This window comes from Petaurus breviceps, unplaced genomic scaffold (assembly GCF_028583685.1).
Source record: "Petaurus breviceps papuanus isolate PSGF00001 unplaced genomic scaffold, PetGlider_PUasm1.0 208, whole genome shotgun sequence".
Lineage (NCBI taxonomy): Eukaryota > Metazoa > Chordata > Mammalia > Diprotodontia > Petauridae > Petaurus > Petaurus breviceps.
In genome coordinates this window covers 24,681,769-24,700,879 of record NW_027185852.1, presented here as the reverse complement: position 1 = coordinate 24,700,879, position 19,111 = coordinate 24,681,769, and the positions used below count along the sequence as shown (strand labels likewise).

The window sequence follows — 19,111 nt, the reverse complement described above, 5'->3', positions numbered from 1 at the left end:
GGTGGGAGCCCTCCGGGTCGGAAGCCCCTGCCCCCCCCCCCCCCCCCACAAGGAGCCTCTCACATGTACAGGGGTGGCTCTGACTGCTCCAGAGGGGGGTCCCAAAGGGGTGCCCCGAGATGCTGAGGGGAGGAGCCAGGCTCAGCTCCCTCGCCTGTAAAATCAGGGGGCAGGACAAGATGTGCACTCATTAGGCGCCTCCAGTGTGCTTGCGCGGGGCACTCCACAAACAGTCGTGGGGGACGGGGAGGGTTTGCTGGGACTGCCCCATTCCAGCTCTATGCCCTTACGAAGAAATGGGGGGTCGGCATGCAAGGGAGTTGCCCCGGGCCCCCTTCTCCCCTGCCTCAGTTTCCGCTCGCACCCTAAGGGGACGCCTGGTGGGCGGACCCCGGCCCACCACCCCAGCAGCGGCCCGGGACGCTGGGGTCCCAGCGGGAGGCCGAGCCGCGCCGCTCCAGGCGGGTGGGGCTCGGGGCGGGCCAGTTGGGCTCAGCCGAGGGCGCTCGGCTCAGGTCGGGGCGGGACGGGACGGTTGGGCCGAGAGGGGGCCGCGGGGGCGCGCGGGGCGGGGGCGCGCCCGGGCAGCCTGCGTTGTTACCTGGCTCAGGGAGAGCTGGGCCGCCGAAGCCATGGTGTTTCCATCATGCACGGCGAACAGCCGCGGCGAGGACGGAGGCGGGCGCCGACACGCTCAGGGCGGCGGAGGAGAAAGACAAGGAAGAGGAGAAGAAGGCGGCGGCGAGGCCCGGGCGGCTCACCCAACTTCAGCAACTTCCCCCCCGTAGCCCCGCCCCACCCGGCCCGGCCCCGCCCCCGCCCTCACACCCTGCCTCTCCCGCCCTCTCTCCGAAGCGCGCGCGCGTGCACACCCACACACTCCCCGCTCCTCCGCCCCTCGGCCCGGGGCCGCTCCGAAAACCCGGTGCGGAACAGCCGCTGCCACAGCCTCCGCAGACTCAGCGCGAACCGGAGCCGGACTGCGCCCGGGCCGGCCTACGGCCCGTCCCCTCCCCTTCACTCTCAGCCCCGCAGCCTGGCGGAACGGAAAACCCGGCCAGGATTTTCTTCCCGCTACCGGAGCGCCCCTCGAGGTCACCTTCCAGCTCATCTGAGCACCCTAGGACTGAAGTTGGGGTGACTTGGGATATCTTAAGTGCGGCGTCCCCTAGGCAGCTCACATCCAGCCAACACCCTCCAGGCAGAACTCAAGATCTCCCCCCAACCCCCAAAACCCCCCACTCCCTTTCCGAACTGTCCCATGACTGTCCAGGCTGCCCCGACCGTGCAGCCACCTGAGCTGCAAATCGCCTGGCTGCTAGCCATCGCACGTGGTCCCGTTCGAGCCGAGGTGGGTCATCTGCACGTTTCCAGCGGGTCTTCCTGGCATTCTCACCGCCCCTCCCCTCTCCAGGTGCCTCTCACCTGGATTTCTGCGTGGTCTCCCCTGGGTGCACTCCTGCCCACTCTAGTCTGGCTGCCGCACACGCAGCTGCCTAAGCGATTTCCTCAAGTGCGGCTCTCAGCACGTCCCTGCCCCCCTCAGCGAACTCCGGGAGCTCCCGATTCCCTCTAGAGCGAAATACGAATTCTTCTGTTTGACATTGAAAACCCTTCACAATCTGGTTCCAACCTTCCTTTAAAAACCGTGTTCTAGATCACTCTTCTTGCACACTCGATACACTACTACACTCACTCTCCAAGATCCCTCATTTCCTTCCCAATTCAGCTCAAATACCTCCTTCCATTCAAACCGCCCCCTCCCCGACAGCAGCCTGAGCCTTCCATACAAATTAAGATGCATATATGTGTAGGTTGTCTTCCCGGCAAAACGCCAGCTCCTGGAAGACAGGAGCTATTTCTTTTCTTTTCTTTTTTCCTCTTCTTTCTTTTTTTCTGTCTTTGCTCAGGTAGGTTTCCTAATGACATTAAGAAATGTGATTCAGGCACATTTTGCATTTTGTGCACTTCCTTTTGTTGAGTAGAGACCCTGCACACAGTAGGTGCTTGTTGAATAAACAGGACCTTCCTGGCCATCTAACCCACTTCATAGACAATTCAAACTCAGACTTTCTCACTCCAAAGGCAGCACTCATGGCAGACCTTGAGCCAGCTGCTTGCCCCCTCCGAGCCTGGAATTTTTCATCTGTAAAATGTAGAGGTCAAAGAAGATGCTTGCTAACTCCTTCCACCTTCAGCCATCCAGAGCACTGGACTTGGAGTCAGAAGAGAGCTAGGTTCAAATCCAGGCTTTGACAAGTACTGAACTCTTAACCTTTTTTGAGCCTTGGTTTCCTCATCAGCAAAATGGGCATAATCAGTCACACTTATGCAACCTCCCAAACAAGGGTCCCTTTGTCAGCCTTAAAGAGCTGTATAAATTTGAGTTATTACTCTAACAAAATGGCCAGTTTAGGTTTAACAAAAGGAAAAATTCCAATGAAAAGTTTTAGAATTAGACCACCAAACAATGAGGACTTTTCCAAATTGGAACAGGTGGCCTCAAGAGAGCATGGGTCCCTCCTCCTTGGAGGTCTCCAAGCAGAGATGACCACTCACTCATCAGGTATGTCATACCCAGAATTCCTTCGGTTCAAATCCAGGCTCTGACACTTACTAGTTCTGTGACAAGCCACTTTACCACAGCTAGGTGGTGCAGCTTAGGAAGACCTGAGTTCAAATCCCACCTCAAACAGTTGTGTGACCTTGGGCAAGTCACTTAATCTCTGTTTATCTCAGTTTCTTTAACTGTAAAATATGAATGATAATAGTCCCTACCTGCCACGATTGTTGTGAGAATCAAGGGAGATAATATTTGTAAAGTGCTTGGCATGGGGCCTGGCATATAGTAAATAAGCACTATATAAATGATATTATTAACCCTATCAGAGCCTCTTTTCTCATCTGTGAAATGAAGATAGATCTAGACTTGTATTAGATTTAAAGCTGTAAGGGACCTAAGGCAACCAATGAGCACTGATTAAGCTCCTAATGTTTGCCAGGCACTGGGTATATAAAAACAATAAATGAAACAATCCCCATTACTAGGTAGCTGTATTCTAACAGGAGAGACACTGAGCCTCAGGAAAATTAAGTGACTCACCTAAGGCCACACGCACTAAGCTAAGTGCCCAACCCTAGAATTCCAATCCAGGTCTGCCAGCCAGCTCCTGCCCTGTTTCCAAGGCACACACTGCTTCATGAGGTTGCTGTGAATGCCCTGTAATCCTTAAAGTTCTGTAGAAATGGGAATTGCCCTGATGATTAACCAGGGAAGTGAACAAGGCCACCAAAAGATCTGCCTGCCCTGCTGCCCCCCAAGGGTTTGGGATGAGGAACTGAGCACGTGCATCTCAGCAAGTGGAGGGGGCTTAGGGAACCACAGACACAGGATTTTCTTTGTACATCGTTCTCAGTTTTCTTTTGTTTTCTAAGGGCTGTAGGCTGCTATCAGCTCAGTCACCAGGGAACACTCCAGTTTTGTGATGTCAGCATCAGAAAACTGAGGAACTCTGTATTATGGCTTGAGTCTGAAGGAAGGCCCGTGCCTATAGGGCTTCACTTGGAAGAAGCTGCTATCTCAGGGTACACAAAGCCCCCGTTTTACTTACAGAAGGGGGGAGGGTTAAGGGCCTTCTATCTAAACTGTGCTAAAATGCCCCTCCCCCCAGCCCCAACAACAACTGTACTTTCACTTCCATCATGGCGATACAGAACGTTAAGGAGGGTGGTCTGGTCCCAATGGTGAGTTTAATAAATATAGTTTGCCTTGTGATGGGAAAGGCAATGGAGGATGGGGGCAGGGGGGTCCTTCACAAAAATGACAATTGTATTACATAACAGTAGGGACCCTGTACTGGGGTCTCAACACTGGGAGAGAGAAACAGGGAGAGAAGGTCAGCAGGGTGGAGGTGGAGAACCTGGGTGCCTAGATGTGCCACTCACTGTGAGGGCTTAGAGCAACTCACTTTACAGTCTGGCCTCAGGTGACTTATCTGTAAAATTAGGAGGATCAATCCTATGGGCAAATTTTGGAGTCCAAAAACCTGAGTTCACAACTTCCTATGCCCCATGGTAGTCACAGTGAAGGGAGGGGAGGGGGAGGGGGGGGGACTTGAGACAGGAGAGAGCTGGTTCATATCCCCCTTGGACACTTCCAGGCTGGGTGATGGTGGGGAAGGGCACTCTCTGGGCCTCATTTCCTCATCTCTACAACGCAGGTCATACCTGCTGGACCTGAACACCTGTGAAGGAAGCATGTGTGTCCAGGGTTCTTTCCATGAACAATCCCAGAAGGGCAGAAGGAATCTACATCCTCCACTAGGGACACTCCCTTCCCTGACTCAGTGGGTTCAGCAGAGAAGTCCTAGGGACTTGCCTGAAACACAGGAGGCCAAATGACTGACCCAGGGTCGTAGAGCTAGTGAGTATCAGAGGGCAGGATTCAGACCCTGCTCTATCCTGATTCTATACCCAGTGCCCTTTTTACTCCACCTGCTGTATCACCTGGCTGATCTATCCACCATACCACAACTAACCTCTCTGGAATTGGATCCAGATCTCTTGATTCCAAAAACTGACAGATTATAGCTCAGAGGAAGATAAGAGGTCACAGATGAGGAAACTGGAAGGCCCAGAGAGGTCACATGCCTTGCCTGAGGTCACATATGCCATAGCTGACATACAAATCCAGAGACCAAAAGCCAGAATCAGATTTGAACCCGTGTCTTCCTGATACACCAAGCTGGCCCTATTCCACTAAAAATAAGAACTAGCACTGCCATAGTGCTCTAACATTTTAAAAGTATTTTCACGATGACCCCATCAGTATTATTTCCCCCATTCTACAGATGAGTCTGTGCAGGTAGATGGCCAAGGAGATCGATCTCTAGGCCTAGCGTCAGGAAGACTCATCTTCGGGAGTTCAGAGCCAGCCTCAGACATTTAATATCTGTGTGACACTGGGCAAGTCATATAACCCTATTTGCCTCAGTTTCCTGATCTGTAAAATGAGTTGGAGAAGGAAATAGCAAACTACTCCATTATCTTTGCCAAGAAAACCCCAAATGAAGTCACAGAGAGTGTGACATAACTGAAAAACAATTGAACAACAACAGATGAGTCCAGAAACTGCTGCCCCCAAAACCAGAATTACTTGCCCTGGATCATGTAATATCATGGACAAGCATTTATTAAGTGCCAAGCCCTTTGAGGAGGGCGATGGAAATACAAAGACAAAAGTGGAACAGTCCCTGCCCCTCAAAGGGCTTTAACATTCTATGGGGAGACAGTCAATACAAAATAGATACAAAATGATGGGAGGAGGCCCTTACAACTTGGGGAGGAATCATGGAGGCCCTCTTGGCAGAGGTGGCATTGGAGCTGAGCTATGAGGCAAGCTTGGGTTTCCAAGAGGCAGAGGCCAGGGGGTAGCATTCCAGTCCAGGACAGACATGCTTAGTACAAAGGTAAAGAGATGAAATTCTGTGTAGGAGAGACAAACAGGCCAGTTTAGCTGAAATATGGAGCCTGTGAGAGGGAGCCAAGTGGAATTAAGCTGGAAAGAGGTAAGTGCCACATTATGAATTCCAGAGGAGTTTAGCTTTTATTCTAGATGTAACAGCTACCAACATTTCTTGGGCAGGGGAGTGACATGGCCAGACCACTTTAGAAAGATCACTTTGATGGCTTTGTGGGGGATAGACTAGAATGTGGAAAGCCATTAGGACTTGTTGGGAAGCTCTCATAATAGAACAAGTGATAAGGTTGAGCCATGTGAATGGAGAGGAGAAGACAGATGTGAGGGATTCTGAGGGGGTAGAGTTAACAAGGTTTGGGGACTGCATGAGTCTATGGGGTGAGGGGGAAAGGAGCATGCCAAGTCAAGGGTGACTCAGGCAGGGAGCCTGGGTTCCCTGGAGGATGGCAGTGCCCTTGCCAGAAAGAGGGAATTTCAGAAAAGGGACGGCTTTGATGAGGGGAAGATAACAAGCTCTGGGATGTCATGAGATCAAGACCCTTTGGGGCAGACTAGTAGAGAGGTCCAGCAGGCAGCTGGTGATTCAGGCCTGGAGTCAGGGAAGAAAGTGGAAGGCTCTCTTTCTAAGAGACAGGTTGGGAGCCATCTACATACATACATACATACATAAATACTCGCAGCTGCTAAGCCTCAGGACTCTCATTCAGGTCATCTGACTATTACAAGTCTGGTTTGCTGGATCTTCTTTTTACCAGGTCATGCTACCTGCAATTACACACTGGGTCACTTTTTAGGACAGGCAATATCTAGAAATGGCTAGTTTTTATTGTATCATAGATTTAGAACTGGAAGGGACCTTGGAGGCCAGGCAATCATCTTGCAGATGAGGAGATTGAGACCCACAGAGAGGAAGTGACTTAAGATCATAGATCTAGAGACTTAAAGAGCAGCTAGGTGTTGAAGTGGATAAATTGGCCTGGAGTCAGGATCAAATCTGGCCTCAGACACTAACTAGCTGTGACCCTGGGCAAGTCCCTTAAACTCTATCTGCCTCAGTTTCCTCATCTGTAAAATGAGCTGGAGAAGGGAATGGAGAACCATTCCAGAGTCTCTGCCAAGAAAATCCCAAATGGGGTCACATGAAGACTTGGACAGAACTGAAAAATGATTGAACAATGACAAAAAGAGATAGAAAGAACCTCAGAGGCCATCTAGCTCAATCCACTCATTTCACAGATCAGGAAATTGAGCCTGAAAGGGAAAGTGACTACTGACTTAGCACACACTTGTTTAGTAAGGTCCATGGCCCGTATGTGTCAGACATAGACTTCCTCACTCCAAGTCCAGAATTCTATTAACTGTTCCATGTAGCTGCCTCCATAGTTCATAAAGTAGAAAAACAATCACTTACAATTATACTTGACATGATTTACAAAGCCCTGTGATATGGGGAGTACAGACATTCTCATCTCCATTTTACAGTTGAGGAAACTGAGGCCAGGACCACACCACTAGCCAGAGACAGAGCAGAGACTGGAAGGCAGCCCCCGTGGCTCCAAGGCCAGGGAGTGCCCTTCACATGCCATCTTCAGAACGCTGAGGCGAGAGGAAACAGTAAAGGCCCAAACAGCCAGAATATCAAACCTGTCCCATTTTCCAAAGTAGCTAGGTCCACGTCCCTCTTTGTGCTGGGTCTAGTGTCTAGTGTCCAGTGTCGCTAGAGTGGCCAAAGTATGGCCAAGGCTGTTGGTAATGATGGACGAGTATTGTGCTTATCACAAATTAAAAGACTGCAGAGGAAGTTTACTTTTTTTACTTGTTTACTGGCCTCTTTCCTTCCTTTGTTGATTTTTTTTCCTTTTTCCTGTTAGATCAGGGGTTCTTAACCTTGTTTGTACCCTTTAGACAGTCGGGCTGTTGAAACCAAGGCATCCCTTCTCAGAGTACTGCTTTTCAGTGCATAAAGTATACAGGATTACAATGAAAACTAATTACAGTAAAATATAGTTATCAAAATATTTTTAAATTTATTTTTAGTTTTCAACATTCACTTCCATAAGATTTTGAGTTCCACATTTTCTCCCCATCTCTCCCCTCCCCCACCCCAAGACGGCTTGTAATTTGATAGAGGCTCTACGTACACATTCGTATTGAACCTATAAAATATTTTTTAAAACAAGCTTACAGACTCCAGGGGTTAAGAACCTGGACAAGGTTCTTGTCCTGGAGGGTTAGAGGGTCCTGGAAATGATAAACCAAAGAAAAAGATGCTGTGGAAACATATTTTGCATTCATCCCAGCAGGTCCTTTCATCTGCAGATTTCAAAGTGGTTTTGCCATCAGTAATTACTATCTTGGTTTTATAAGTAGGAAGGCAGAGATACCTCTAAATTAAGTAGCTTGCTTTCGGTCATGTGGCCAGTCAGCCGCCAAGCTGCCCTTAGAACAAAGCAGCTCTCTTCACCAGGGATGCTTCAACTAGGCCACATTCTGGGAATGTGGGAGCTTCAAGTAATTAGGCTAAGAGTTTGGGGAACAGGAGGATTCCATCCCAGCCTTTGTGTTGTAGCTTTTGTTTTCCCAGGTCATGAAAAACCCAACCTCCCCATAATCCCATCGGCTCTTGCTAAGCGGCAATGCCTGATTTAAAATGTGCGTGCCCTCCTCCCTCCTTCTATGTGCTGTGCCCGTGCACAAAGATGCGAAGCGTCTCCTTCTGTCCCAGTTCTTCATCCAGCCCCCCCCCCCACCCCCCCAGCTTTCACAGTCTGTCAGGGCAGAGCAGAGTTCGAGTAGGTCTTGCCCACCGAGCTACAGAGGAGTTTGTTCAGTAAATGGGTAGGAGTGCTCCCTTCACCAAGGTGGGTCATAGCACTGCTGTGTGCAGTGCCAAACTCCCTGCCGTCCCTGCTCCTGCTGAGGATTCCATTGCTCTTCTGTTCTCTCAGGTTCGTGAAGGTGAGCTCATTCGCAATGCCCGGTCTCATCCCATCCACAGAGTCCCCTCCACTCATGCTCCTCCTGCCCTTGTCCAGGTTCTCCCCACATCCCATCTGGGGTATCCTCGTGGCCTCCTCATTCATCTGCCCATTGCCTGTTTCCTCCCACCATAATACAGCCTTCTCGCAGCCGCCAAACTGATGCTTCTGAAAGGCAGCTCTGATCGGGTCTCTTTTACCGCTAGGATCAAATACAAGCTGATCTGTTTGGCAAAAGAAGGCCCCAACATACTTTTCTCTCCTTACCTCACATCACTGCCCTCCACCCACACAGAGGTACAGCCAAACCAACCTCTGCTGTTCCTCATACATGTAACTCCCTATCCTGCCTCCATACCTTTGCCCCAGTGGTTTCACATGCTGGGCATGTACACTCTCCTCACCTACATGTCTCAGAATCCTTAGTTTTCTCCCAGGCTTACCTTTCATGAGGCCTTTCTTGGCACATCCAACTATCAGAGCTTCCCCTCAAATCCTCGTGTATCAATTTTGTTCTTACATATACATATATGTGTATGTATATATACACATATGTGTGTGTATATATATGAGAGAGAGAGAGAGAGAGAGAGAGAGAGAAAGAGAGAGAGAGAGGGAGGGAGGGAGGGAGGAAGGAAGAGGGAGAGGGAGAGGGAGAGGGAGAGAGAGAGTCTCTCTGACTAGAATGGAATTTTTTCTTTGTATCTCCCCTGCCTCAGAACAGATGATTAAGAAATTCTTATCGATCGATCAGTTAATTAGTAAATAGTTTCATGACTTACCGGAGCCCAGAAAGCTCATTGCTAGGTAGTATATGCTCTGGTGGTGAGTTCAAGCTGATCCTCAGTTCACAAGCATTTATTAAGTGCCTACTGTGTGCCAAGCAATGTGCAGGGCATTGGAATCTGAAGTTCAAAATGAAGTCATCCTTGGCTTCAGGGGGTTTATTTCCTATGAGTGAAAGAACATGAAAGTTGGACGTAAGTGTAACTACAAAACAAATCCCAGGTAGTTTGGAGAGGGAGTAAATTAGCAACTGGGGACATCCTCAGACACACAGTATGTCACTAGGGCCATATTGGGAACCCTTCCAGCTTGAGGAAATACCCATTAGAGTTTGAGGTTTTCCACTAAAGGATTCCACCAGGATTCCCACTAAAATGAGGCATACCAGCAGGGCTCAGGGAAAGAAAAAGGATTTTTCATTCCCTGGGCCAGTGAGGGGAAAATAATGGTGGGGGATGGTGCATCTGCCCCCTGGCCCCAAGCTGGGAACACTAAGATCTTGGGAAGGAATCTTGGGGGGTTTTTTAAGTAGCTGCTTTGTGTCTGGTACTGGAGATAAAAGTAGAAAGAACAAAACAACAAACTTACAAACAATAACCAAACTACTTCCTTGGCTGGGGACACAAGGCAAGAAAGGCAAACAAGCCCGTGCCTGGTATGGGGAAAGTGTGCTGGACACATTGTGCCACCTCCCAGCCCAGGCTTCTGCACCACCCTTTCTAAGGCCTAGAAGGCTCTCCCTCCTCACCTCCACCTTTCAGAATTCCTGTTTCCTTCCAAATTTAGCTCAAAAGAAGTCTTTGCTGATTTCCACTCTCCCGTCCTCCCCCCCCCCCCAGGGCTTAGCCTTCCCTTCCCCAAATGCCTTTGGGTTCATTTTGTAGAAATTATGTATCTGCTTCAATATCTACACATATCTTCCCCCTTTAGACTATGAGCCCCTTGAAGGCAGGGATTGTCCTTTTAGCTTTGTATCCTCAGCACCTTAATACCATATTTAAATGCAACAATAACAATATTTTATTTTCTTCTTTGATGTGTAAGAGTGACAAAATCACAGGGCATTTCAGAGTTGGAAGGCACCTGAAAAGTATCCAGTGTGCCTTTTTTATTTTTGGAGGCATTCAGGGTTAGGTGACTTGCCCTGTGTTATATCTTGCCCAGTATATATCTGAGGTCAAATTTGAACTCAGGTCCTCCTGCCTCCAGGGCTTGTGCTCTATCCACTTCACCACCTAGATGACTCTAGTGTATTTTCTGTGTCTAAAAATATTGGGGGGTGGAGTCAATGTGGCAGAGTAGAAGCAGGACTTCCCCACTACTCCGGCTTCCACCTTCCCCAATCCATGTAAAAAGGGGACTCTAAACAAACTTTGGAGCTGCAGAACCCACAAAATGACACAGAGAAGCTAACCTCCCTCTGAGGACAGCCCGGAAGGCTGGCAGGAATCGGCCAGCTCAGCGCCCTGGGAGCCCAGCCCAGCCCCGCGCCTGAGGGACTCCAGATCAGCAGCAGCTGTGGCCATTTCCAGATTTATCAACACATAGATGTGAAGGACAAAGTGAGAGGTCAGTGCAGTCTAGATTTTGGGACCCAGTAAGTGGGAGTATGTGAAGCCGCTGAGATGCCAGCACAGCCAGCCAGTGCCACATGGCAGCTTCAGCTCCTGGCCTGCAGAGTGTAGGGGGACCAAGCACCAGGCTTACCACTGAGGGGTAATCACTCTTGCTTTAACCTGCTTGGATCTGGATTGCAGTCTAGGGTGGAGGTCCTGAGGTATGTGTCCAGCTTGCCAGAGCGTGTGGAGACCTCAGAGAGGGCACCCATATAATACCTCTGGCAGCTGAGAAAACCCCAACGTTTGGGACGAAAGCTCCCCTATCTGGTGGCAGAGTCCTACTGTGGCAAAAAGCCCAGAGGTCAAGTCACTGAGGGGCAACATGACCAGGCAAAGGAAACAAAGCAGACAGAAGATTCCAACATTAAACTCCTATTTTGGGGACAAAAAGGAGCAAAGCATGGAACAGGAGGAAGACAGTGAAGTCAGAACTCCTGCACCAAAAGCTTCAAAGGAAAATACGAGCTAGTTACAAGCCATAGAGGACCTTAAGAAGCAGATAAGAGAAGTAGAGGAAAAATTGGGAAGAGAAATGAGAACAATGCAAGAAAATTACGAAATGAGAGTCAACAGCCTGACTGAGGAAAAAAAATCACCTTAAAAAATAGACTAACTCAAATGGCAAAAGAGGCTCAAAAAGGCAATGAGGAGAAGAATGCCTTAAACAGCAGAATTTGCCAGATGGAAAAAGAATCTCAAAAGCTCAATGAGGAGAATCATTGCTTCAGAATTAGATTAGAGCAAATGAAAACTAATGATTTTATGAGAATTCAAGATACTGTTAAACAGATCCAAACAAATGAAAGAATAGAAGGCAATGTAAAATATCTCATGGGAAAAAGCACTGACCTGGAAAATAGATCCAGGAGAGATCATTTAAAAACCATTGGACTACCTGAAAGCCATGATCAAAGTAAGAACCTTGAAATCATCCTCCAAGAAGTTCTCAAACTGGCCTGATTTTTTAGAACCAGAGGGCAAAACAGAGGTTGAAAGAATCCACCGATCACCTCCTGAAAAAGATCCCAAAACGAAAACTCCTAGGAATGTTATAGCCAGGTTCCGAAATTCCCAGATTAAGGAGAGAATATTACAAGCAGCCAGGAAGAAACCATTTGAATATTGTGGAAACACAATCAGGATAACCCAGGATCTGGCAGCTTCTACACTGAGGGATCGAAGGGCTTGGAATATGATATTCCGGAGGTCAAAGGAGCTGGGATTAAAACCAAGTCACTTACACAGCAAAACTGAGTATCCTTGTTTCAGGGGAAAATATCATCATTCAGTGGAATAGAGGACTTTCAAGCATTCTTGCTGAAAAAAACAGAGTTGAATAGAAAATTTGACACTCAGATACAAGAAGCAAGAGAAACATGAGAAGGTAAACAGGGAAAAGAAATCATAAGGAATTTATCAAAGTTGAACTACTAACATTCCTACATGGAAAAACAATAATTGTAACTTATGAAACTTTTCTTAGTAGTTGAAGGGAATAGAAATATATATATATATGTCTATATATGATGCTATATGGGCATATGAATACATATGTGAATGTGTATATATGTTTACAAGTATACATAGATAGAGGGCACAGGACCAATTTAACAGGAAGGGATGATATTTACAAGGTGAAATTAAGAGGTGAGAGAGGAATATAATGAGAGGAGATGGGGAGAGACAGAATGGGGTAAACTATCTCATATAGAAGAGGCAAGGGAAAATGGTTACAATGGAGGGGAAGAATAGGAAGGCAAAAGGGAATGGGTCAACCTTATTCCCATTGAATTTGGCTTGAGGAGGGAATGAAATACACACTAAATAGGGTATCTCACCCTCCAGGAGAGTAGGGGGGGAAGGGGATGAGAGGGGGGATGGATGATGGAAGGAAGGGCAGGCTGGGGGGGAGGGAAGTTGGAAGTACCACTTTTGAAAAGGGACGGGATCAAAGTAGAGAATAGAACAAGTGGGAGGTGGGATAGGAGGGAGGGAAATATAGTCAGTCTTTTATAATATATCTACTATGGTAATGTTTTGCATTAGCCACACATGTACAACCTATACTGAACTGCTTATCTTCCCAGTAAGGGTGGGTGACAAGAGAGGAAGGGAATGAATCTGGAATTCAAAGTTTTAAAATCAAATATTGAAATATATATATATACTATTATTAATACTATCTTACATGTGATTGGGAAATAAGATATGCAGGCACTGAGGCATGGAGATCCACTGGAAAAGTCGAAAGGGATATGGGAGAAAATATGGCAGAGAGCAGATTGGAGGAGGGGATATCCTGTGGGACTGCTGTTTTGGGGCGGTGGGTAGGGGAAAAAGGGGAGAAAATTTGTAACTCAAAATCTGGCGGAAATGAATGATGTAAATCAGAAGTTAATAAAGCATTTTAAAATATTATTGCTCCCCACCATAATATTCCCCCAAAATGGAAAACCACCCACGAGATCAATCAGTCAATGAATAAACATTTTTTAGTGGTTATGCCCCCTACCTCCCAGGAAAGCCCATTGTCTTTGGGGATAACTCTGAGAGTTCTGGAAAACCATTCAAAAGTGTCTGGATTATTTCAGGCCTCCTGGACAGGCTGACATTCTGTCCTCATTGCTTCTAGCAGCAGGTGGCTGGCACCTGGCCCTTGTCCCCTAAGGCGGGCCTTTTCCCACAGCCTCCCCCAAAAGACCCTACTAAGAGGGAGAGAACAGCTCCCTCAGTGATGGCCGCTAGTCGGGGCCCTTAAGCCTTTGGTTCTGGGAGAAACCGGCTCTTCTTTGCGCTCCCCTTCTCCAACCCTTTTCACTCCCCCTTGACAAAGCATTTTCTCTTCTGTTAGGAAAGCCATCCTACTAACTTTCTTCTCATTTGTTTGTTTGGTGCCTGTTTTCCAAGTCCTGATGTTGCCCTGGGGCCTAAATTTAGCTAGCACCCCATCTCTGCCTCTCCCCACTTCTTGTCTTCAAGGCCCAGCTCCTGTAAGCTCGCTTATTCCTGCAGGCTCCCAATGACTCTGTGTGTGTCCTGGGCCTCCTGTGAGACTGTTCTTCCTGCCCCTTCTCAGCTCCTCAGGGTCAGGACCTGAGATAGACTCAGCTGTGGCGTGGAGCTGCAAGCTGATCTTGGTTCAGGTTCTCCTCTGGGCCATCAGACCAACAGGAGAGAGCCAGAGTCGGTTGCCATGGAGACTGAGGTGGAGGTGATACACAGAGCAGGGAGGTCAGGTTGCCCAATAAGGCGTTCCCAAGCACCCTCCTCTCAGGCAAGTTCAGCAGTATCTTCTGTCACTCGTGGATTGCATCCTATTTTTGGGGGGAAGGGAGGGGTTCTCGAGGCATGACCCAGACTAGGCCCAGTGGTACCTACCACCAGCATCACTCCAGGCCACAAACCCAAAGAACTGGTCATTCTCCCCATCCCCACCCTCACTGCACAACTGGGTTCAAGTCCCAATCCAGACACTTACTAGCTGTGTGACCCTGGGCAGGTCACTTAACCTCTCTGTGCCTCGGTTTCCTTATTTGTAAACTGAAACTCTTGAACTTGATAAGAGGCAACAAGGTGACATAATGAATAGAGCACTGAACCCGGAGTCAAGAAGACCTGCGTTCAAATCCTGGGCGAGTCACTTAAACCTCCATCTCAGTTTCCTCAACTGTAAACTGAGGATAATAAAAGCATCTATCTCCCAGGGCTGTGAGTTGCCCTCAATGAGACATTTGTAAAGTGCTTAGCACGGAGTCTGGTGCGTAGTAGGCACTTTACATACTTATTTCTTTCCTTTTCTCACTCTGGTGCCTGACTGTCCATTCACAGTGCCAAGCTGCAGGTCTTAGCACTTAATAGTTGCTGGATTGTAAAACTGAATTCCTACTTCAGGTACTCATCCAGGGTACGTCCATGGTGAGAAGACTCCCATCCTGGTAAGAATCCAGCTCTGGTCTGAAAAAAAAAAAGGCCTTGCTATTTAAAGTCCTCCACCCACACTAAAGAAACTAAGGTCAAAGGACTCACCACCTGGGCCCTGAGCCATCCTCCAAGCCTTGAGGCCATTGGCCAATTCCGAAATTCCCAGGTTCCTGAAGCTGATTTGTATTTAAAGGCAACTAAGCTCCCAGACGAGTTTCCCTACTCCTGTGATCTCTCAGGTGTGGACAAAAAAAACAAAAAAGGTGTTATTTATTCAGCTTGGCAAAACCAAAGGGCGCTAGGAGGTACGTGAAGGCCTCTGACAACAAACCCGACTACTGTGAAAATCCCAGATTGGTTAGACCGAGGATCCTCCTGCTGAAACCAGGGTGGAATTGGATTCCAGTAAACCCCAGTGCCCACTTCCTGGGTGACACTCTAGGGTGTTGGGAAGCCTGGTCACCGGACCCAGGGCTGGGACAGCAGACGGGGAACAGCAATGTTACAGCATCCCTAAATCAAGGAGGCTTTCGGTGCCTAGAAGGAGCTAGACAATGTCAGGAGGGCTGGATTTGAAGTTCCTCCCCCTGCTCAATCTTCAGTGGCTCCCCAGTGCTTGTAGGATGAATTATAAACACCTCATTTCTAGTCATCACCTAGCTTTCCAGTCTCATTTCTTATGGACAGCTAGGCAGAACAGTGGTTAGAATTCCGAGCCTGAAGTCAGAAAGATGTGAGTTCAAATCCAGCCTCAGATACTTACTAGTTGTGTGACCCTGGGCAAGTCACTTAACACTGTTTCTCTTCTGTCAAATGAGCTGGAGAAGGAAATGGCAAACCAATCCAGTATCTTTGCCAAGAAAACCCCAAATGGAGTCATGGAAGATTCGGACACAAAAAATGACTAAACAACAAGTTAGATAGAACAGTGGTTAGAGCACTGGGTCTGGAGTCAGGAAGTCCTGAGTCCAAATCTACGCTCAGACATTTCCTAGCTGTGTGACCCTGGGCAAGTCACCTAACCTCTGTCTCAGTATCCTCAACTGTAAAATGAGGCTAATAAAAGCACCTACCTCCAAGGATTGTTATAAAGATCAAATGAAATATCTGTAAAGTGCTACACAAATGTGGGATGTTGTTACAATGTCACCTGGCTTCCTATACTCTCCATTCCAGTCAAACCTGGTCTGCTAGTGGATGATGGCACAACGCGAGCCTTTGCACAAGTGTCTCGCCTCTTCCTCTGAGTTCATCATTGCCTCTGAAGCATGACCTGGCCCTGCTCCTGCCCCAGACCTCTCCTGACTGCCCAGTACTTAGGACTCTAACCCAACTTCTTCCAAATCCTTTGTATTACTTTGTAGCCACCATTATATTGACCTAGATGTATACAGAAGAAACCTCTAGCAGAACAGAAGCTGTCTGGGGGCAGGGGCTGTTTGTCTCTGCTTCTGCAATACATTCCTCTTTCATTCTGTCTGTTAAAGCCCCTCCCTTCCTTCAAGGGCACACTGAAACCAGCATGGAATTGGACTCCAATAAACCCCTCAGTGCCCACTTCCTGGGTGATGTCATAGTGCACAGGGCACCTGCCTGGACCGGCCTCAGACACTTGCTAGCTGTGTGACCCTGGGCAAGTCACTTCACCCTGTTTGCCTCAGTTTCTTCATCTGGAAAATGAACTGGAGAAGGAAATGGGAAACTGCTCCAGTATCTCTGCCAAGAAAACCCCAAATGGGGCCACAGAGAGTTGGATATGACTGACATGACCGAACAACAACAACCCTTCCTTCAAGGGTCAGCTGAGATGCCCCTTTACTGGGCTCCCCCCATCCCGACCTCTAGCACTACCTCTAACTCTACTAGACAATAAAACTGAGCTGTCCCCTCTTCGTGTTTCTCCCTGGGCCCTGTCTAGACCTCCTCTTTACGTTCATCTCCGTTCTCTTTATGTGCAATAGAAAAATGTCATAAACCAGTGTGTCTGGCTTCAGGCGTCCCCCACGGCAAGGCAGGGCAGCTAATGGTTATCAGAGGAAGCTGCCAGACCTCAGTGTCTCAGGGACTTGGACAGTGTCAGGAGGCACAAGAGAAAAGAGAGGGAAATTGCAGGGGAAGAAGTAAGGGAAAGGGTGAGGGAACATGTGTAGGGCAAGTGCCCCCACCAAAACTCTGTAAACAAAGTCCCACCAGACCATGAGCTCCTGGAGGGCAGGGACTGTCTTTTACCCCTTTTCACATCCCCAGTGCTTAGCCCAAAGCCTGGCACACAGTAGGTACTTAATAAATGTTTATTGATTGACTCGTGTTGTTAGATGTGTTTTGCTGAGTAAAAGACGCTGTTCTCAGAACCTGTTACCTGGCATTTGGGGGAATGGATCCCTTGCAGTCCAGTGGGTGCTGAGGGATAATTTATCCACCACTATTCCCTGTGTTTTCCCTTTAGGAGATATGGGAACAGAAAATTATTCTTCTACTTTATTTCCTCTTGTTACATTATGTTTATGTTTTAAATGCTTTTGCTGTTGGATTCTTAGCTTTATATTGTTCACTGCATTATTCAAAAGATCACAGATTTAGGTCTAAAAGAGACTTAAGAGAAGGAAGGGAGGGAGGGAGGAAGAAAGAAGCATAAAGTACCTACTATGTGCCAGCCACTGTGCTAAGCACTTTACAGATTTTGTCTCATTTGATCCTTGCCACAGCCCCAGGAGGTATGTGTCATTATTATTACCCAGTTTTACAGTGGAGGAAACTGAGTCACAGAGCAGTTAAGTGACTTGCCCAAGATCACAAAGCAATTGTCTGAGGCAGGATTTGCTCTCCTACTTTCCTAATCCCAAATCCAGGGATATAGGCCATAATGTTAAACTCAAGTAGAAACAGATCTCTGTGAGCTACAGATCTTTGCTGTTCATTCTTGGAGAGAACCAAAACAGCCCCACAATGTCTGACTGTGGCTGATGGGACCAATACAAACTCAGAACGCTCTGCCTTAGGCTGGGCATAAATAGTCCCTTTGAACATTCGGGGCCGATTCCCTAAATATGTGAATCTCATGTTTCTTTTGAGCTGTTACAATCCTGCTTTGCTCACAGAGCCCAGCACCTTCTCTGATGTGGGCATGCCATGATGGGCGGTCCCGGGCCAGGGTCTCCCATGTCACACAGTCAATTCCAAAGTTCCTAAGAGAGACCTTGACAGTGTCCTTGTGGCTTCTTCTGACCACCGCATGAACACTTGCCCTGTGTGAGTTCTCCATAAAATAGTCTTTTTGGCAAGCAACATGGCCAGCCCTTTGGAGCTGAGCTCTCTGCAGCAGAGTTTGAACTGCAATGGATTCTCATGAGGTCCTGTCAGCTGACCTGGGCTCTCCCTGACACCCAATCGGCCAGTTCATTGTGTTAGCATCCAACAGCTTGGCATGGCCAGAACACCAAGGCCATTTCGTTGTCTGGGGTCCACTGAGCACCCGTGAGGCAGTCCTGGCCCTCTTTAGACCTCTGTTGGCCCCTTTTTTCTTTTGGTTGTTCTTGAAAAAGTAAAAGAAAAAGTGAAGTGATAACAATGCAAACATCTCAGCAGCCATGGTGGAAATGAGCTCTTCCTCAGCCATCTGCAATCAAGCCCATCCAAAGGCCATCTGGGGGGTTAGGCACAGCTCTAACGTACTGCCACCTGGTGGTGGCCTGGGTATCATTCACTGGACAGAAATGAGTTCCAGAAACAGACCCCAGAGGCCCAAGGCAATAACCTAGTACTAGAATTGCCTGAAAGGCCAAGGTCAAACTGTGTGGGACCAAATCAGGAAAAACTGGAGCCCCCATAGAGCTCCCTTTCCTTGAAACAGTACATTTGAAAAACATTCTGTTTAACAGAAATCCCCTGTTCAGGGGACCCAAGATTTAGAACTATAAGAGAATTCAGAGATGCCTGATACAGGGGTTTAACAACAGGCTCCCCAGGAAAAAAGTGCTCATGACACACTTTAAGTTTATCCTGCATTAATAACATTTTTGCCATCAGTTTCTTAAATCTTGATAAACAACAAAACAAATGGTCTTAATCTGTAGCATGTGCCAATTTCTAAATTGTCAATGCACTCACTGGAAATGTAACAATGTTTGAGCTGGCTCCCATACATCTCCTTCAAGCTGCCCATAACAGTAGAGGGAAACTGAGGACAATGGTGGCAACAGTGCTTTGGGGTCCCCAGAGACTGGGACGTCCACCCAAGTGGGCTCCAGATTCACAGGCAGCAGAGCAAAGGAGGGATTTGGGCCCATTGAGGTGTGCCTGGGAATATCCAACACCCCTTTTACACACAC

General features: G+C 48.0%; 1 protein-coding gene and 1 long non-coding RNA gene across 3 annotated transcripts in view; one reads left to right on the top strand and one right to left on the bottom strand.

Moving 5' to 3' along the window:
• Positions 1 to 800, bottom strand: part of LOC138165355 (epidermal growth factor receptor substrate 15-like) — a 127,419-nt gene extending 126,619 nt beyond the window's left edge. For both annotated transcript variants that reach the window (XM_069093598.1, XM_069093600.1), the window contains exon 1: positions 602 to 800. In XM_069093598.1, the coding sequence (XP_068949699.1) occupies positions 602 to 634 (33 nt within the window). In that variant the 5' untranslated portion in view covers positions 635 to 800. The remainder of the gene's footprint in view (positions 1 to 601) is intronic.
• A 4,425-nt stretch (positions 801 to 5,225) lies between these two features.
• LOC138165198 (uncharacterized) overlaps positions 5,226 to 19,111 on the top strand; it is a 23,695-nt gene continuing 9,809 nt past the window's right edge. Inside the window, exon 1 of the long non-coding RNA XR_011169303.1 lies at positions 5,226 to 5,567. This is a non-coding gene — a long non-coding RNA (uncharacterized lncRNA). The remainder of the gene's footprint in view (positions 5,568 to 19,111) is intronic.